Source organism: Chenopodium album, chromosome 6 (assembly GCF_948465745.1).
Source record: "Chenopodium album chromosome 6, dcCheAlbu1.1, whole genome shotgun sequence".
In the NCBI taxonomy this organism is placed as follows: domain Eukaryota; kingdom Viridiplantae; phylum Streptophyta; class Magnoliopsida; order Caryophyllales; family Amaranthaceae; genus Chenopodium; species Chenopodium album.
Window position 1 is genome coordinate 74,970,010 of NC_137839.1, and position 19,058 is coordinate 74,989,067.

General features: G+C 30.8%; 2 protein-coding genes and 3 long non-coding RNA genes across 5 annotated transcripts; 3 read left to right on the forward strand and 2 right to left on the reverse strand.

Moving 5' to 3' along the window:
- Positions 1–2,190: 2,190 nt before the first annotated feature.
- On the forward strand, positions 2,191–6,203 carry LOC145636319 (sugar carrier protein C-like). Its single transcript, XM_081687846.1, has 4 exons — positions 2,191–2,436; positions 2,572–2,894; positions 4,530–5,156; positions 5,509–6,203. Exons 1-4 carry the CDS (start codon positions 2,307–2,309, stop codon positions 5,998–6,000), a joined length of 1,572 nt encoding a protein of 523 aa, XP_081543972.1. The 5' UTR covers positions 2,191–2,306; the 3' UTR covers positions 6,001–6,203.
- Positions 6,204–9,737: 3,534 nt separating this feature from the next.
- On the reverse strand, positions 9,738–10,700 carry LOC145637248 (putative carboxylesterase 2). Its single transcript, XM_081688721.1, has one exon. It carries the CDS (start codon positions 10,698–10,700, stop codon positions 9,738–9,740), a length of 963 nt encoding a protein of 320 aa, XP_081544847.1.
- A 2,277-nt stretch (positions 10,701–12,977) lies between these two features.
- Positions 12,978–13,769, forward strand: LOC145635296 (uncharacterized). The gene is made up of 2 exons (XR_014113826.1): positions 12,978–13,107; positions 13,173–13,769. It is a non-coding gene; the product is annotated as an uncharacterized LOC145635296 (long non-coding RNA).
- A 952-nt stretch (positions 13,770–14,721) lies between these two features.
- On the forward strand, positions 14,722–15,802 carry LOC145635297 (uncharacterized). The gene is made up of 2 exons (XR_014113827.1): positions 14,722–14,981; positions 15,201–15,802. It is a non-coding gene; the product is annotated as an uncharacterized LOC145635297 (long non-coding RNA).
- Positions 15,803–15,948: 146 nt separating this feature from the next.
- LOC145635298 (uncharacterized) lies at positions 15,949–17,450 on the reverse strand. Its single transcript, XR_014113828.1, has 2 exons — positions 17,351–17,450; positions 15,949–16,300 (listed from the first exon to the last, which is right to left on the reverse strand). It is a non-coding gene; the product is annotated as an uncharacterized LOC145635298 (long non-coding RNA).
- Between the last annotated feature and the right edge of the window lie 1,608 nt (positions 17,451–19,058).

Sequence of the window (19,058 nt, forward strand, 5' to 3'; positions counted from 1 at the left end):
TTACAATTTAATTATATGTGACATATAATGTGAATCCTATATATAATTTCCATATAACCTAAGATATTGATTCGAATTTATATTACCGACTTAAAAAGGCATTAGCTAACACTATCCAAACATTGATAAGGTAAACATTAATTTGGTGATCCGATTTGTAATATCCTAGTCAGCAAACTTACACGTAGGTATCAAGTAAGAAACTATATTCTATCCTTATGTTTTAAATTAAAGAGCACTTTATAGAATTTATTTTGTCAAATATCATACCATATATTTTACTCCTTAATCAAGAAATTTGTATAATAATTAGCCACCATGTGTGTAAATTGCTGTAAAATTTAAGGTTTTATTGCAACTAATACTTTGTACATATGGTTAGACACCGATCTAATTGAACAGTATATTTTTACTTTGTGTTTTTTGTGTTTTACATAATACTCCGTAATTAATAATTTTCAAATTCAATACAAATATTGACAAATGTAACATTTTTCTATGCCAATACTAGACAATTGTTACATAGTAGGATAATATTACGTAAGATATGTATAACTGTCTAGACATTACTACATCATTACATTTTACATACATATTACCTTCATAATTCATATGGTCAATTGGTCATACGACTCCCTCCGTATTTAAATACTTGCTCCATTTTTCTTGGAAACGAATGCCGATGTTAATGTTTGATCAATAATATATTTAATTATCAATAAGTATAAATTTTAACAATTGAAAATTAATAATCTATTTATTGAGACAATTCCAACAAGTATACACAAGACTATATTTTTTTTATGTGTAAATCACAAACATTAGTTAAAGTAGGACGAATAAATAGTTTAAATAATAGAAATGGTGCAAGTATTTAAAAACAGATGGAGTAATTAAATTTGTTTCTTAAAAAAAAAAAACACGGTACTCTCCACTATGGGATAAGGATATACTAATAATTGTACATGTGAATATGAGATGATGTAGACTACTATGATGTGCTTAAGCAAATACAAGTAATACAAGTTATAATGAATTGATTCAATTTTATACTTTGATTTAATTTTATGTATTTGTTAATTTAGATTTCATTTGTAGATGCCGGATGGCTTTTTATTAATGAATTGATTTGTTTCAAAAAAAAAAAAAAAAATACAAGTAATAATTCTATTTTTTTTTTTTAAAAAGTAATAATTAAATTAATTTAATTTTAAAATTATTTTGGTGGACGATAACTTGTGAAGTTAGCAAAATAGGTGGGCCGCGTGGGCCGTTGCTTCAATAGTTCGGCTCTGAATCAGCAACCCAATTGTAATCCGGTTTGGTTGAAAGTCTTATACAAGTGGTACTCCAATAGTCAAATACCAAGTATTCAAATTGCTCTAAAATTTTAAAAAATTGTGGCTTGATTTCAACCCTATTTAACAGTAATTAAGCAAGTAAACGTCCACACTATTTGTGTGTTTATTCGGTGTTAGTACTAACCTCGGAATTAATAATAAGCAGAGAAATATAATTGATAAATAAGTAGAACCATTGCTTGGAAGTTGGAACAAGGAAAAAGAGACTATAGGTTAGTTGGAACCTAAAAACCAATTTGTTAAACTTTTGAGTAATACACGAAGTCTAATGTCATAACGATAATTTTTCACTTCCGTCTTATCTTAAATTTGATCAATAAAGGTTTATTGTCACTCAAATTCTAACTTATAGGTACACATATTTTAATGTAATTAAAATTTCGTATTCTCCATTTATCCATCTTTAATACGGAGTACATCTTATAATCCTATCTTATTAGTACCCAATACTCGTAATTCAAAAGCACACAAACTCTAATGTCCCCAATATTGTTAACCAAAAACTAGATTAAATAAAATTTCCTAAAACATGTAACAAGAAGTCAGCCATAATATAGCACATTCATCCAACGTTCCAATTTCACACATAAAGGGTTCCGTTGGCAATAAAATTGCATGCAATTTGCATAAAATCCTGAGAAATTTCCAAGTCAATGCTAATTTCTTTAATCTTATCCTTAATAAAAATATCATTAATATTATTACAAATAAATATCCAAATAATTTAACTTAACAAATCATAATCCTAAGCAAATTATAATTGACAGCTACCACTTTCCTTATTCTACGACTAAAGATACCAATAGTCCAACATATCTCCCTATTTATACCTCCTCTTTTCTACTCCCACTTCTCTATTATTCACTCTCTTCTATTTTTTTCTATTCTCTAAATTCCTCTGTTTTCAAATCCTCTGTTTTTTTTTTTCATTCAAGAAGAAAAAAGATGCCGGCAGGCGGGTTCGTAACGCAAGGGGGCAAAGAATACCCCGGAAAACTCACCCCTTACGTCCTTGCAACATGCATTGTTGCTGCCATGGGTGGTCTCATCTTCGGTTATGACATCGGAATTTCAGGTAATTAAAACAAATCAAACGTACATATTTTCCGTTCAATTCTACTAGTCATAATAAAATATAACACGGTAGATATGTTTCAAGTTTGTTACAACGGTACTAATTAAATTAATTTTGAATGCGTGTTGTGTGTAGGTGGTGTGACATCCATGCCGGACTTTCTGAAAAAGTTTTTCCCATCGGTGTACCGAAAAGAAACGCAAGATCAATCAACAAATCAGTACTGCAAATTTGATAGTGTGACATTAACATTGTTCACATCATCTTTGTATTTGGCTGCTTTGTTAGCTTCACTTGTTGCATCATACGTAACAAGAAAATTGGGCAGAAAATTGTCTATGTTATTTGGAGGTGTTCTTTTCTGCGTTGGTGCAATCATCAATGCTTTGGCACAAAATGTTGCCATGCTTATTATTGGTCGAATTTTGCTGGGTTTTGGTGTTGGATTTGCCAATCAGGTAATTTTCTTCTTTTTATTTTGTTTTTTGTTTTATTTAATTAAATTAAATTAGATTAAAGAAAGAATTATTCTTTGTTTGATTGATTGTTCTTTTTTGTTTCTGTGAATTTTTTGGGTTCTGAAAAAGGTTTTTCTCTGTCTCAATTATGAATTTGTGGATTTTTTTAATTTAATTTTACTGATTTTTTTTTTTGACAGAAAAATCCAAATTGAGTTTTTCTTTTTCTTTTAAAAAAAATTAATTTTTCATGGTTTTTGTCTATTTGTTTCAAGATTCTGTTTGGGTTTTGTCCTGTTAACTTCAGAAAAAATAATGTTGGTACAACTACCTTTTTCTTCATTCATTAATTATAATTTTTGGATGTGTTTGAGTTCATGAACTAAATATTAGTGCTTTGTAATGTTTTGCTGTTCTTTCAAATAATGTAAGCAGATTAGTAGAGTGAAATTACACTATGTTTGTGGTTGATCTTATCTGAATTAATGGTTAGCGAAATATTATGTTCAACGAATGTGAAATATTATGTTCAAAGAATGTGATAAACCTTACCTAAATTGAACGATATCTAAATTGTAATTTTATGGTAACATATACTCCGTATTATTTTTTTTTTTTTTTGAAGTCCGGTAATTCAAATATTGGGTTTATGATTTAGGCTTTTATAATTGTACAATAGAATAGATGGATATAAAAAAAATAAATAGCTAAAGATAACGAATTATTTGAAATTATTTGATTCGATTTCTGGCTTAAAAATACTATATGTTGCCATATCTACACCATCATGCATCAATTATGGACGTGTATGTGAACAAATAAATATTAATTGTTCATATTTCAACCATTAATTTTTTCATAATGATTCAGCAAAAATATAAATTTATAAACGTTTATGTTCCGGCGTTGAATTCAATTCAGAGTAGTTGGGCAATTTGCAGAAAATTTAAATCACAAATTTTATTTACTCCTTTTAATGATGATAAAGTTAATTGAAATTATTTAGGATAATGACTAATGAGGTAGGGACAAAAAAAGTAATGTTATTTTTTTCATCAACTTGGTATATTTTTCTTCTAATAAATTGTGCTTTTCTTCTACAGCTTTCAATTCAACCAATGTAAGAGTAGTATTTAATCATATCTTAACTTAAAACTTTCTTGGTTATGTACAATCACAGATTAAACAGTCAAAACCAATGTGACTAATTTGTGTTTCTTGTGGTCCATATACTTAATACATTTTCCTTGTCCCAAAAGATCTCAAATTTAACCAATATAATTGCTCCATCTCATTCACTAAGCGTGATAATTTATCCGACTTTTAATACGGAGTAGTTCTTTATAATCTTTAATAATTGCTCAATTTATCTTTTTCGACACGTTCTTCAATTTGTCTCATGACAATTTTGATATGTGAACCTCATATGTTTCTAGTTTATATGAAACCTTCGAATTTAAGAGACAGGAGTAATAGACATGAATATTTGATTTTAGGTCGTTTTAAAGCTAAGGAATTAAATTACAATTAACATACTTGATAAGAGAATTATGCAATGAAATTTCCTTTGTTACAGACTTGAGTTGATTAATTTGTGCAAACTAACTTATGCTTAATAATTTTATGTGATTACAGTCAGTACCTCTATACCTATCAGAAACAGCACCTTACAGATACAGAGGATCACTCAACATTGTATTCCAACTTTCCATTACAATTGGTATCTTAATAGCCAATGTACTAAACTATTTCTTCGCCAAAATCCATGATTGGGGTTGGAGATTGAGTCTAGGAGGTGCCATGGTCCCTGCTATCATCATCAGTGTGGGCGCATTACTCCTCCCTGACACCCCAAACTCTTTGATCGAACGTGGTAAGCGTGATGAAGCCATCCAGAAACTTAAAAGAGTACGTGGAGTGGATGATGTTGAAGACGAGTTTAATGACCTTGTGGCTGCCAGTGAGGCCTCCAAGAAGGTTGAACACCCTTGGAGGAATCTCCTTCAGAAGAAGTATAGGCCTCATCTTACTATGGCTATCGCGATCCCTTTCTTCCAACAGCTTACTGGTATCAATGTTATCATGTTCTATGCTCCTGTCCTGTTTAAGACTATTGGGTTTAAGGACAATGCTTCTCTTATGTCTGCTGTTATCACTGGTGGAGTCAATGTGGTTGCTACTTTGGTTTCGATTTATGGTGTTGATAAATGGGGTCGTAGGTTCCTCTTCCTTGAGGGTGGTGTTCAGATGTTCATCTGTCAGGTACTTTTAATCTTTTCTCCTCATATTTTTCTTTGTTTAGGCTAATAATGTTACATCAGTTCATCATTTAACTGTAATCGTTAATTCGTTACACATAATGTAGCTGTCTTAGTTCATTTAGAAGTTTATGAATTACTGATGTAAGAAAAGTAAAAAATAACAACTGATACATAAAGATTGTCTTAAGAAAATTTGCTGCTGTTGAATTGCTGATAGCTGCCTTAGCTCATTTAGAAGTTTATAAATTACTGATGTATGAAAAGAAAACGAAATTCCAACTGATACATAAAGATTGTCTAAGAAAATTTGCTGCTTCTGAATTGCTGATGCAAACTTGCTTATAATGTTACAGGTAATTGTGGCAATTTTTATTGGAGTGAAGTTTGGAGTAAGTGGAAACGCAACTAACTTGCCAGAATGGTACGCGATAGTGGTGGTGCTCTTCATATGCATCTATGTGTCTGCCTTCGCATGGTCATGGGGTCCATTGGGATGGCTAGTACCTTCAGAAATCTTCCCCTTGGAGATCAGGTCTGCAGCACAAAGTATCAACGTGTCTGTCAACATGTTTTTCACTTTCGTAATAGCTCAGATTTTCCTCACTATGCTCTGCCACTTCAAGTTCGGGCTCTTCCTCTTCTTTGCCTTCTTCGTCGTGGTTATGTCATTGTTCATCTACTTCTTCCTCCCCGAGACTAGAGGCATCCCTATCGAGGAGATGAGCATCGTATGGAAGAACCATTGGTATTGGGGCAAGTACATTCCTGATGAAGATCTCCCTCATGGTGCTCATGCTCTTGAAATGGGCAAGAGTAATGGACAACAAGGTCCTAAACTTGTTTAAGCAATATTTGAAGAATTGAATTTAACTAATTAAAGTTTCATAGGACAGCACACAGAATTGTATTTAGTTATCTCATTAGATTAGCTCTTTTTATTACTTATTTAAGCTTTTGATTGGTATATTAAGGAGGGATTTGAAGGATGATGGGATGTTTTAGTGTTTGCATTCGTCTATATATATAAACAAGCAATTAGTTTATTGAATCTCAAGTATTATTATCTTAATCAAGTTAATTTGCTATATTGCAATGTGATTTTTCTTCTCTTGTTGAATTTAGTCAAACACAATTTGGTTGCTAAATTGTTTGGTAAACAAGTTTACTTTTCATAGTTACATTATAACAAATACAAAATAATAAAAGAATAAAAAAAAAAAAAAGTAAAGACTAAAATTGGAATGGGCTGGCAACATTGTAGGTCCGTTTAAATCTGCTATAGCATATTGTAATGGAAATGCAAACACTATACAATTACATCATACCAAATTATAACATTGTTTTGCAAACGAAGGAATAGAACAAAGTGTAATAACAACTTTCACAAGGTTTAATTAAAATTAACAATGATAATTTTAAGGAGGTGTTTGGTTTGGATAATGAAAGCGGAGTGAAACAAATAAGAGGAGGGAAAGGGTATTTGTTAAGAGTAGAGTAATTGTAACTATTATCCTAAGTTTTTAAGAGGTATTATCCTTAGCTAATGGTAATTGTTACCACGCCTTTTAACCAAACACATGATAACGGTATCGGTTTAATTGAATCTGTTTTCAATCCAAAAAATACACTAACCAAACACTCCCTAAAAGTGACATACAACCTTGCCACATTTTAACTATTTTTTATTACTCTGTATTTTGTTTGCTTTTTGTGAATTTTATGCTAAAGGTAAAACTACTTAAACTAAATAATAGGAGTGCAATATCATAATAATATAATATGGTTGGGCGCATATTTTTTCTTCTTTCTATTTCATGTGATCGACCAAGAACAAACCACTCAAATCTATTTTAGAAATTTCCTTTGAAGAGTCTTTCTTTACAAGTACAACCCTACCCAAGTGTCATCATGGATTTTGTAACAACTTAAAATGATGACAAGCTTCAACGAAAAATATACATTATTCCTTCAACTTGGATCCACTTCTTTTCATTCCTTTTTACTCTCTTTTATGATTGGTTTATATAACTTAGTCCCCCCCAAAAAAAAAATAAAAAATAAAATGTTTGTATATAATTCTACAAGTACTTTTCTCTAATTCAAAATATCAACTTGTTAATTTTTCAAAATTTAGTTTTACAGTCTGACGCTAATAAACTTTGAGTGGCTCTTTATAGACCCAATCATACAACAACAATATATAGCAACAAAGTTCCTTAAAAAAAATGTGTATAGAGTATATAGCAACAAAGCATTATATAAATTTCAGATCTAATAAGATGTATGCATGTATCAACAAGTTTTATTGTTGTAAATTAGGAGTACATAATTTAATAGTTTGTCCGTCTCAAAATAATTATAATATTTTTAGTTTTGTACTATTTGCATTTTATATGCTATTTCATATTTTACCAGTGTTATTTGAAAACTTACTAATATTTCCTTTTTTTTTTTTTTTTTTTTGAAGCCTCTAATATTGCTTACTTGTAATTTGCTACGTACATTATACATAGGATGCCATTGTATACTTAATAAAGGAGGTGATGTATGCGAAAGAATTGAAAGCATAAAGACACATATATAAATCATGAGTTCATATGATTCCATTGCTTTAATTTTATTGGATTTTACTTTTTTGAGTCACGAATTATTTGGTGCATTCATATAGTAAGGAATTTAATGGGAAAGTTTTATATTTCGTATAGCAATTGCAGCATAACATAAAACATCCTTTATCCTTTTCACTTTTTGCAATTTTTGGAAACGTTTGTGGATAATTTAGGGGGGAAAAAGTGTATTTTTAAGCTTTGAGGTTGTTCCTTAACTAAAGAGACTAGAAGAGTGAACATTAAGCTTTTCTTTCTGTTTGAAATTTTATTGATCCACTCCAACTTCTTTTCGGAAAGATATGTCATATGTGCGTGCCCTCTTGTAAATGAGAGCTACGTATTTAAAGGAAAATTCATGATTTTCAAGCGTATTATTTGGGAATGCTAATTTCTTCAAAAATGCGTATTGGGTTGTGGATATGCCTATATATATTGAGTAATTGTGTATGAATAAAATAAAAATGGTCTCGAGTAAGTTTTTAGTTGAGTTGAGAGTTAGTATCATTTGTTTAATGATTTATTTATGTCAAGTTTGTCGAGTAAAGAAATGTTTGTTTATTAGGACTCAGGAGTACTTGTATTCCTTGATCTAAACACATGTACTCCTTGATCTAAACACACAGTAGCAAATGTTTATTTCAAAAAATGTTTGTATATTAGGACTCTTAGTAGCAAAATACCAATGCCTGAAATAGGAATTATGTTTTTCACGTACATCTGCTTACATTTTACACTAATACACGCTGCCGCATTTCACTTTGGTTTGGTAATAGCAAGAAGGCTGGGCTATGATAGAGTTCATCTTGAGACTGACGCGAGCAATGTGGTGAGAGCTGTGAAGAACAAATCCGTGGGCTTTTCTCCTGTGTTTATGCAATATGATGATATTATTAGCCTTTCTTCCTATTTTAGTTCCTTTTCTTTTTCTCATGTCAAGTGTGCGGGTAATACTCTAGCACATAGCGTTGTAAGATGGGATAGTAGGGGTTGTAATGAGTTTGTCTCCCTTACTCTTTTTCTCCAAAGCCTAACTACTTTGATGGAAATTGATCTTATTTAACGAAATTTGCAACTTGGTTTAAAAAAAAAATAAAAAAGAATTTACAGCTTATTTATTTTTTTTATTTAGTACAAATATGGAATCATGGGTACCACACTACCACTTGTGAGTTGTAAATCTTGTGATTTGCCCATTAGCCATTGCCCTAGCCCCTAGGTACCAAATTACTAACAAAAAGTTTTAAAGATAAAGATAAACCTAAACCCAGCCCAAGACCAAGTCATAATAACCCAGCCCAAAAAGTATAAAAGATAAACCTAAACCCAGCCCAAGACCAGATTATGACTAGAGCTATCCTTTGCCAGACTTTCCTATGAATGGAGATGGACTTTGATCTTTTTTTTTCGCGTAAGCAGAACTAATCAAGTATGTAAAGGTGATAATGAATTAATGAGTTATGGTATTCGTCACAAAAAAAAAAAAAAAAAAAATTTATGGTAATTTGTGCTGTTTCAATTTGGATCGGTCAAACCTTGGCTTGATGGGGATCAACTAGAATTTGGAGTTGGCTTGAGGCGTAAATGGTCATAAAATAATGTGACAAAAAACGTGATAGTAAAAGTCTTCCGTCAAATTTTAAGTGGGGGCGGCAAAATAGAACTATTTTGTTGAAATTGAGATGTAAAGTTTACATCTCAAAATTGAGATGTAAAATAGAACTATTTTGCAAACTTTACATCTCAAAATGAAAACTACATCAATTTTTTAGTGTTATTTTGTTTGTTTTAGCTCCTTTTAGCCTTCTTCGATTGAAATTGAGCTCTTAGTTCCAAAATAAATAAATAAATAAATATATAAATAACAAAAGACTATATGAACTCTTAATAACAAAAAGGTAAATCTATAGACTTTTAATAACAAGAAATAAAATCTCCCTAAAATTAAATTCTACTTGTACCATATTCCTTAATCATCACTCCCCTTGGTTGTTAATGAAAGACGCTAATTTTGACATCAACGCCTTAGCCTTGCCAAAATGAGGATTGAAGATGTAAAACACATGATCTTCCCCTAGTGTCTCAAAATACTCAACTTTCTTATGCTTCGACATTGCTTCATAGTATAGTCTCCCTCTATCCCTTAATATATCCTTTTCCGCAACTAGCACAAGCATTTTCTCACACGTAATTTGATCTAAACTCGGAGCTCCTTCGACAAATGGGTTGATTAGTGGGTCATCACATCCTTTATCCGACGGGCAAACATACTCCCACCATTTATCCACCAACTCTTTTCTCACTGGATCAGCTTGCTCTAATCCAATACGCTTAGAACTCCAAAAATACGGGTGAATAAGGATAATACCGTAAATTTTAAATTGATCAATGATTTCAACCATCCGAGCTGCTAGATGGTGGGCCATGGTGGCCCCCGCACTATCACCTGCTAAAAAGAACTTATTAAAATCCACTCCTTGATTGAGCCAATCTTCTGGTCCGCTTTCATTAGCATGGGCAGCCACCCATTTAATGGCTGCCCAAGCATCATCAAACGCGGTGGGAAGAGGGTTCTCAGGGGCCAGCCTGTAGTCTAGAGAGACTACTAAGGCATTGGCGGACCCTGAAAGTAGGTTACAAAAATTGTGGTAGACAGGCTCCGCGGGGGAGGCTATAAGAAAGGCTCCCCCGTGAAAGTATAAGACAATTGGCAACTTCTCACAAGTGGTTACATCTGTAGGACGGTAGAGCCTAGCAGAGAGACACGTGTTGGGTACAAGTACGACGTCTTTGGAGGTAACCCTTGTTGTTGGGTCAAACCCTGGAGGAACATGGTTAGTTCCGGCTAATCTTTCTATGGTTCCATCTTTGTATTCAACGAGGTATGGGAAAACATCATGGGCTACTTCTCTTTTGGTGGAAACACTTGATGGATCCATGGGAAAGACTCCGAAAGACTTAACGTAAGATGATTTTTAAGGTCTTATATATGTTTTTGAATGGAAAAAATGTGATGAAAATCTTGAAATGTTTTAGTTTGAAGAAAACAAATTAATGCTTCTTTAATCTAATATATACTTCGTATATGGGATAAGGAAACTTCGCAAGAGGTTTCTCTATTAGACAAAGTTATTTTACACGGAGTATACACTATTAGATTCCTTGTGTTGATAATACACTTGAAAAGGCAATAAATACTTTTTTTCCTTTTCTTTGATTTATATACTATTCCCTCCGTCCTTTATTTACATGTCTATTTTTAACATTTATTACTCACATAATAAAGAGAAATAAACATGTAAATAAGAGACTTATAGAGTACTATTGTATATTTGTAATGTGTAGTTCAGTCTAGCTAGGCTCCAATTACAACTCGTGACATTAAAGTCGCATGGCGAGCTTCCCATCAACTCTACTAACAATTGATCGGATGGATGATTATATTAAGTTGAACTCTCCAAGATTTTCAACAGTTATATACTTGTAGACACTTTCTTCGCACCAACTACCAAGTACCAACCACTAGGAGTATGTAAACGTGTACACGTGTATAGAACCATTAAAGGTTAGTTGCCATGATTGAATACATGCCCCATACAATTTATTTTATGCATGAATTTGTCCCCATAACATTTCCCATAAATCCATAATATTTGTTTAATTCTAAAATTGGTTCCCCGAATTTTTTTAATGTATTAGTCAGTCAACACATAATGACAAAATTCAGAAAATTTAAGTGTAATAACTTGGTGCAGAGATATACAGTCATCGTTAATTAACAAAAAAGATGTAATCTGTTAAAAAAAAAAATAAAGTACCTCACATTTTGTAAAACAAAAAACTAATTAGGACGTGAAATCTTATTATATTCATCTCAATATAATAAAATAAAATATATTGTATTTAGGATCTGTTTATATTTACTGAACTGAGCTGAATTGAAACAAATTGATTGGAGCTGAAATGAACTAAGGTGAAATAAATATTTTATGAGAGAAGGAAATTAGGAGCTGAACTAAACTGAACTGAGCTGAACTGAATTGAACTGAAATTAAGTTGAAGTGAACAGGCCTTAATCACTTTTAAAAAGCTGATGACAGCGGTGTCTTAATTAAATAATACAGTATCACAAATTTGATGCCAATATGCTATCGATTTGGTTTTGAGTCATCTTTTTTACTTTAATTATGCTAGTAGATTATTATAGGCGAGTATAGCAAGGGTTTGTTTGATTAAATATATATATATATATATATATATATATATATATATATATATATATATATATATATATATATATATATATATATATATATATATATATATGTATATATATAACGTTCATTATTAGTCTAGTTGACTATGAAGTACATAATGTGAAGGAAAATAAAATACTTCATCAAAAAAAAAAAAAAATGTCATTACATTACTCATCTGAGTCATCTTTCATTACAAATAAGATACAAAGTATATCATTGGTTTATTAGTTGCAAATGATTTTACTTTCATACGTATTATCGACATGACACAGTCTGATCTACTTTGATTTTTTTTTAAATGAGAAATACTTATATAGAAAAATATAGTCATGTGAAGTATATTTAGCTTGCTCTTCATTTTAACTTTCATTATATCAAATTTTAAGATATTAAAAATTAAAGATATAAGTGATTAATTGCACTTTAGCAAGTGTGAAATGAGAAATATTTTAATTAAAAGAAAAAATATACACTTCCTCCGTTTGTTTTTACTTGCAAAACATCTTTTAAACACGTAATTTTATGAGATGATTAGTTAAGGTAAATGAGCGATTTTATCAAAATAATTTTAACACGAGAATAAGAGTAGAGTTAGGGATCATGTGTAAAGATTATTTTGAATAATTTATTCGTTTACATTTAAATTCTCAACCTCAAAGTGTGTACCACAAGATTGTGTTGCAAGTAAATAGAAATGGAGGAAGTAGTAGGGTAGCGCAAATAACGGCGATCATTGTGGAGAACGAGTAGTATAAATAGATGACATTTAGGTTTCAACTAATTAACTCTTCATCCACATCAATCAATCAAACTAAAGGAAAAAAGAAAAGAGCATGGCAAAGCAATCAACTTCATCCACTTCCAAGTTTAAGTTGACTCTCTTGGCATTTCTGATGCTCACTATCGTTGGTATTACTTATTTTTCATTCCCCTTTTATCTTTAGCTTCAATGTCATTGTGTAGGCTAGATAGCTTAATTAGTTAATGACAAATTAAAGGAAATATTAATTTCTAAAAATTTAACAAGGTGCCAAATTCGAGTAATAATTTTAACATGGTATCAAGATCCAGCGAGCTGAGATCTAAGGTTAGTTTTTGCTTCTTGAGAGTCCGTGTTAATTAATAAATGATTAATTGTTATAATGTATGCAGCTCCTACAATCGGCAGGATGCAACCAACAACTGAGACAATCCCAAAAGTTATGAAAACCTTAATACAAGAACTAGGAAAGGAACAACTTGGTGCTTATTACATGCAGGAAACAATAATGGCAGCAAATCAACAACTCGACTTGGAAGAACCAAAGCTCGCAATGTTCATTGAACAAAATCAACTGAAATGCACAGGACGCCGAGGATATTGTGATATAAATAACCCAAATTGTTGCGAGGGACTTACTTGTCAACGGATCAAATATCCTGATACCGCTTGCCTCTAATGCAATGGTTCGTTAGCAAGGGTACGGTGACTAATTAGGCGAAAATCGAGTTAAATAAATAAATGTAAGCAGGATTATGCATCTAATGGTACATTATATTGATGCTTGGTATGTGTATGTCGATCTATAGTTGATGATGTGCTCGGATCAGTAGTAGCTTATTTCGTATTTGTAGTGTGAGTGAAGTTGTGTTAGGACCTAATGAAGGTGATGAATATCAATGTAAGTATGTAACTCTGTGTTTGATGTGAGAGATGTTTAGCATGTTTGCTTGAATAAAGGTATGTATGAGTACTTTCGTTTCCTTCGTTTCTATGATTGTTATAATTACTTTACAAAACAATCAGCTTAGAGATATTAAAGCTTTAAAAATTACATTGACAAGCATAGAAAGGTAGGTTAAACATTTGTTTCAAAATATATTATAAGGAGAATCTTTATTTTTATTTTTTAAAATGTAATTAAATGAAATTTTCCTTGTGGAGGTGGATGTACCAAGCATGGTATATTCGGACTTTTGATAAAAGGCGGAATGAACATATATATAGTTGTTTTGTAAAGAATATATATAAGAGCTGTTTTATAAAGAACATCTAGCTTTATGTTCTTTTTGTATATCTAAATAACATCCATTATATGAATAAAAAAAAAATGATAATGTTCTTTACATTTTTATTTTAATAATATTTTTTTTCACTTTAGATATTTGATCTTTACAATTTTATACCATATTTTTTCACTTTAATTAAATGTTTTTTTCCACTTAAACCAAATGTTCTTTACATTTTTATATAATGTTTTTTCCGCTTTTTTTATTTGAACGGATATACCATGAGCATGGTACATCCGCCTCCATGAACCACTAATTGATAATTAAAGATATTGACCTACAAACAAAATTATTTAATATTCTTGGCAGTTAATCCTTTGATTTAAAAACAATTGAAATAATTGGACTATTTACAATATCAATGGCTTAGTAAATGTTGAAACCTGCAAATAATACTACCTCAGTTTCTTTTTAGTTGCCACAAAGGGACGATATTATTTGCTATACATAAAAATTCCTTTGTTGCAACTAAATATTAACTAAAGTAGTACTTTGTATATAATAACGCACATGCATGGGAACTTGGGAAGATATTTTGTGAGGTGCTAGAAGATATGATGCCGATCACATCCGAATCGAATCATATTAGGTAGATCATTATATAATAGAATATTAATTTTTAGTTTGGCAAGGTTTATAAAATATACTAATGGTTTAACATGAAGGAAATAAAATAATAGTATCATCAAATATCTAATTTTGGTATAGATCTGAATAATGAGTAATATATAGATGACATTTTGGGTTCCTATGTGTCATCCCCATCAACTCAAATCACAATTTAAGTGCAAAGAAATAAATACAAGTAATTGTATACAAGTATATACGAAGTATATATGAGCATGGCTAAGCAATCAATTTCAACCACTTCTAAGTTTGCTCTCTTAGCATTTATGATGCTCACTATAGCTGGTATATATTTATTTAATTTTATCTCTCTTTGATTTCATTGTGTAAGCTATCTTAATTGGTTAAAGTCGAAACTAAGTAATAATCTTGATTTCTTAAAAATTAACTCATATAAGATCAAGCTAGAGTTTTGCTTCTTGGCTTTGGTAATTATATTATTGACTACTTGTTTTAATTAGTTGCTTATTAATTAACATGTACTGTAATGGTGTATATATACAGCTCCTATGTTGAGCGCGACGCAACTAACAACCGGGACAAACCCTGAAGTTATGAAAGCAATACTACTACAAGAGCTAGGAAAGGAACAATTTGCTGCTTATTACTTGAAGAAAATGGAATTGGAAGAAGCAAAGCTAGTCATGGTTGTCGAACAAAAGCCACTTAAATGCGAGGGAAAAGGAGGCCCTTGTACTTGGGCTGAGTGTTGTCCTGGTCTTTTATGTGCCTATGTTTTTCCTATAGGGAAATTTGGCACTTGTGTCGATCGATAGATGGTAGAGTATAAAACATGTTCCTGGGCCTCAACCATCAGCTTAACCTTTTGGTTGAGTTGGTCCATTAACATGATATCGAAGTAAAGTCACGGGTTCAAATCTCATCCGTGTGGAATATTCTCAACAGACTCTTATTATGTAGTTATATAATGGGGCTTGATAGATCGAGTATATATATATAAAACATGTTCCTATGCATCAACCATCAATTTAAGCTTTTAATTGAGATGTACCTTTAATAATAGATGTAGTTTATTTTGAATGTAAGTAGTATGTTTTATATATGTTGAATGTATGTGACCGAAGCTGGAACATCACTTTGAAACTTACTACGAAGTATATTTTATCTAACGTCTATCCACCTTTTAAAAAAATTTCTTAAAATTGAAGTACAACTAAAACATTAACAGATCACTAGCTTAACATTAGGTCCTTTGTTATCAGTTCCAAGTGCAATTTCGAAGATCCGAGTTTAATGGCAAAGTGAAGGTTGGTTAAAGAAGAGTTCACAGTACCAATTACAACACTGGAGGTTCATGAAACACTGGCCTCTAGTACCTGCAGCCATACACTGGAGTGTCCCCATTTGTTGCGCGATTGAGTAAGCGATCATGGCTTCTTTCAGTCCATTTGGGTTTCTACTTGTCATGAGTTGCTGGTGATAGGCATTTGCATTTATATTGTTATTAGGTTGTTGATGATGTAGCTCATCCAACTTATTTCCTTCTTCTATCATCTCTTGAATGATCATAACCTTTTCGACTTTAGGCCTTGCCTCATCACTCACACCGCCGTCTGCTTGAAATTTTCCCATTGCTGCTGGAGCTGCATTCATTGATAAATTTATTAGCTTAATGTGATAATTAAATTTAGACATTTTGAGCTCAAAAGAGTCGTGAGTAATGATTGATTCCATGTTAATAGATTATCAAACTATCAAGGTAATAGAGTAATTAGGGTTTACACAAATTAAAGATGAGTGAGAGTGTATTTTATTTTTTAAAAAAATGATAATTTGAGTATGTTTGGAGACCATCATAGGAGGTACTTCTATATAAGGAAGTGATGCACGTTGTTATTAAGAAACGGCCATTATAATTTTCGCCGTTGTGTTATTAGCTTAAAATGCTTGAGTACTCCATGATAATAGAGTATATCAAGGGTAATATAATGCTATGTGAGGAGTAAATGCTAGAAATAGGAATGTAATTTAGGGACAAAGGGAGTACAAAAATATATAAGAATACGGAGTACTTATGATGACATTACTCTATTATATGCTACCTCTAGCTCCTTCGTTTTTTAACACTTGGAATATGCATTTATCACAGTCGCATGATTTAACACACTTCGAATGGGGTTAAGAGCCTGTTAGGTGTATATAGTAGTTAATTAGTTATGTAGTGGGTCGTGATTTGTATATATTAGTTAGTACATTTTAGAATTGAATTTTGTAAAACCTTTTAACCTAATCTTATTACTCCCTCCATCCATTCTTGAATAATTAACATAGTCAAAATTGATACACTATTTTAACCTTAAATATATACAAAGTATGATTAACATGTACTATTAATTAAAAAAAAAAAAAAATTATTATTATAAAACTTTATATTAGCAATGTTTATATTTCATGATGAAATTTGTTTTTATTCGTCAAAGTTAGTATATAAATAATGAAAAAGTCAAATATGTCAACAATATAGGAATAAAGGGTTTTCAACATACAAAGTACTCCGTACATGAATATATGATAGATATATGTATATTGACTATATTCCGTATTTATTTTCAAGTGATCACTAGTAGAGTAATAATTAGCTTAATCAGAATTTAATGAATAAGTTAAAACCAATTAGGTGGGAAAGAAAATACCAGAGATAGTGAGCAACAAAAAAGCTAAGAGAGCCAACTTAGAAATCGATTGCTTCTCCATTCTTTTTTTTTTTTTTTTTTTTTTTTTAATATTACTTTGATTATATTGAACTATTGAAGTGAAGAATTACAACTCCGAGTATCATCTATTTATAGTAATAATTTTCCATATTAAGTAAAGTTAAGTAATATATCAACCTCTAGTATGGCTAATCAAAACACCCCACCATGATATTTGCTGAATTCAATTAGAAATATTTATATCTGCTGCATCAACACGTGAAATCATATCCTTCAAAAAAAAAAAAAAAAAAAAACACGTAAAATCATTAATGCTAACTGAAACATATTGGAATCATTTACTGTTTTAGAAGGTTGGGAATTGGGCTAATTGCCTAGAAGTTCCAACAATTAGCTAAACAAAGTAACCTCAATTTCTAAATAATGCGTTGTCATTTGATTAAACTTAGAAATCATAATAATTTCGTACAAGAATATTGTTTGGATATTAGTAAAATTTATAATAATTTCATTTATGTAATTATGAGCTTACATATAAGTGATTTTTTTCCATTTTATAGGATGTGGAACTTTTAAGGAATGAAGGAAAATTTCTTATATAATTAAAGAGGAATATAGAGCATCTCCAATGGTTCAATTGTAAGGATTGTTTGCAATATAAATAAAGTTTCTATCTACATGCTTTATGCTTACCTGGAGAACAAAAAATTGAGCAACATTCAAGCTACTGTAGCCCAAACAAGCTACATGCTTGATTAAAAAAGAGACAAATAAACTCACTCATATTATAACATCAAAATATATATATATATATATATATATATATATATATATATATATATATATATATATATAATTCTTATGGCAACATTTTTCATTTGTTGTCTTTGTAAAAGTGTTGTAGTATAATTAAAGTAACTTAAGCTATGATTTAATATAGTACCAAGAAGACGATCCTCACCCAATACCTTGGGACAAGACTTTATATGACTTATATATTCCTCTTTAATTATGTAAGAAATTTTCCAAAATATGGATAAAAACACTTATATGTAAGCTCATAATCACATAATTGAAATTATTATAAATTTTACAAATGTCCAAACAATATTATCCTACTTTGTTTCTATAAAATGGATCTACAAAAAAAAAAAGCTAAGGTATTATAACTTTTACTAATATCCAAACAATATTATCCTACTTTGTTTCTATAAAATGGATCTACAAAAACAAACTTCTTGAACGAAATTATTATGATTTCTAAGTTTAATCAAATGACAACGCATTATTTAGAAATTGAGTTTACTTTTTTTTTTTGAATAGCTAGAAATTGATCGAGTTTACTTTGTTTAGCTAATTGTTGGAACTTCTAGGCAATTAGCCCAATTCCCAACCTTTTAAAACAGTAAATGATTCCAATATGTTTCAGTTAGCATTAATAATTTTACGTGTTTTTTTTTTTTTCCATTTTTTTTGAAGGATATGATTTCACGTGTTGATGCAGGCATGCATCAGATATAAATATTTCTAATCGAGTTCAGCAAATATCATGGTGGGGTGTTTTGATTAGCCATACTAGAGGTTAATATATTACTTAACATTACTTTGGGCCTGTTCTCATTGACTGAACTCAGCTGAATTGAACTAAACTGAACTGAACTGAATTGAGCTGAACTGAACTGAACTG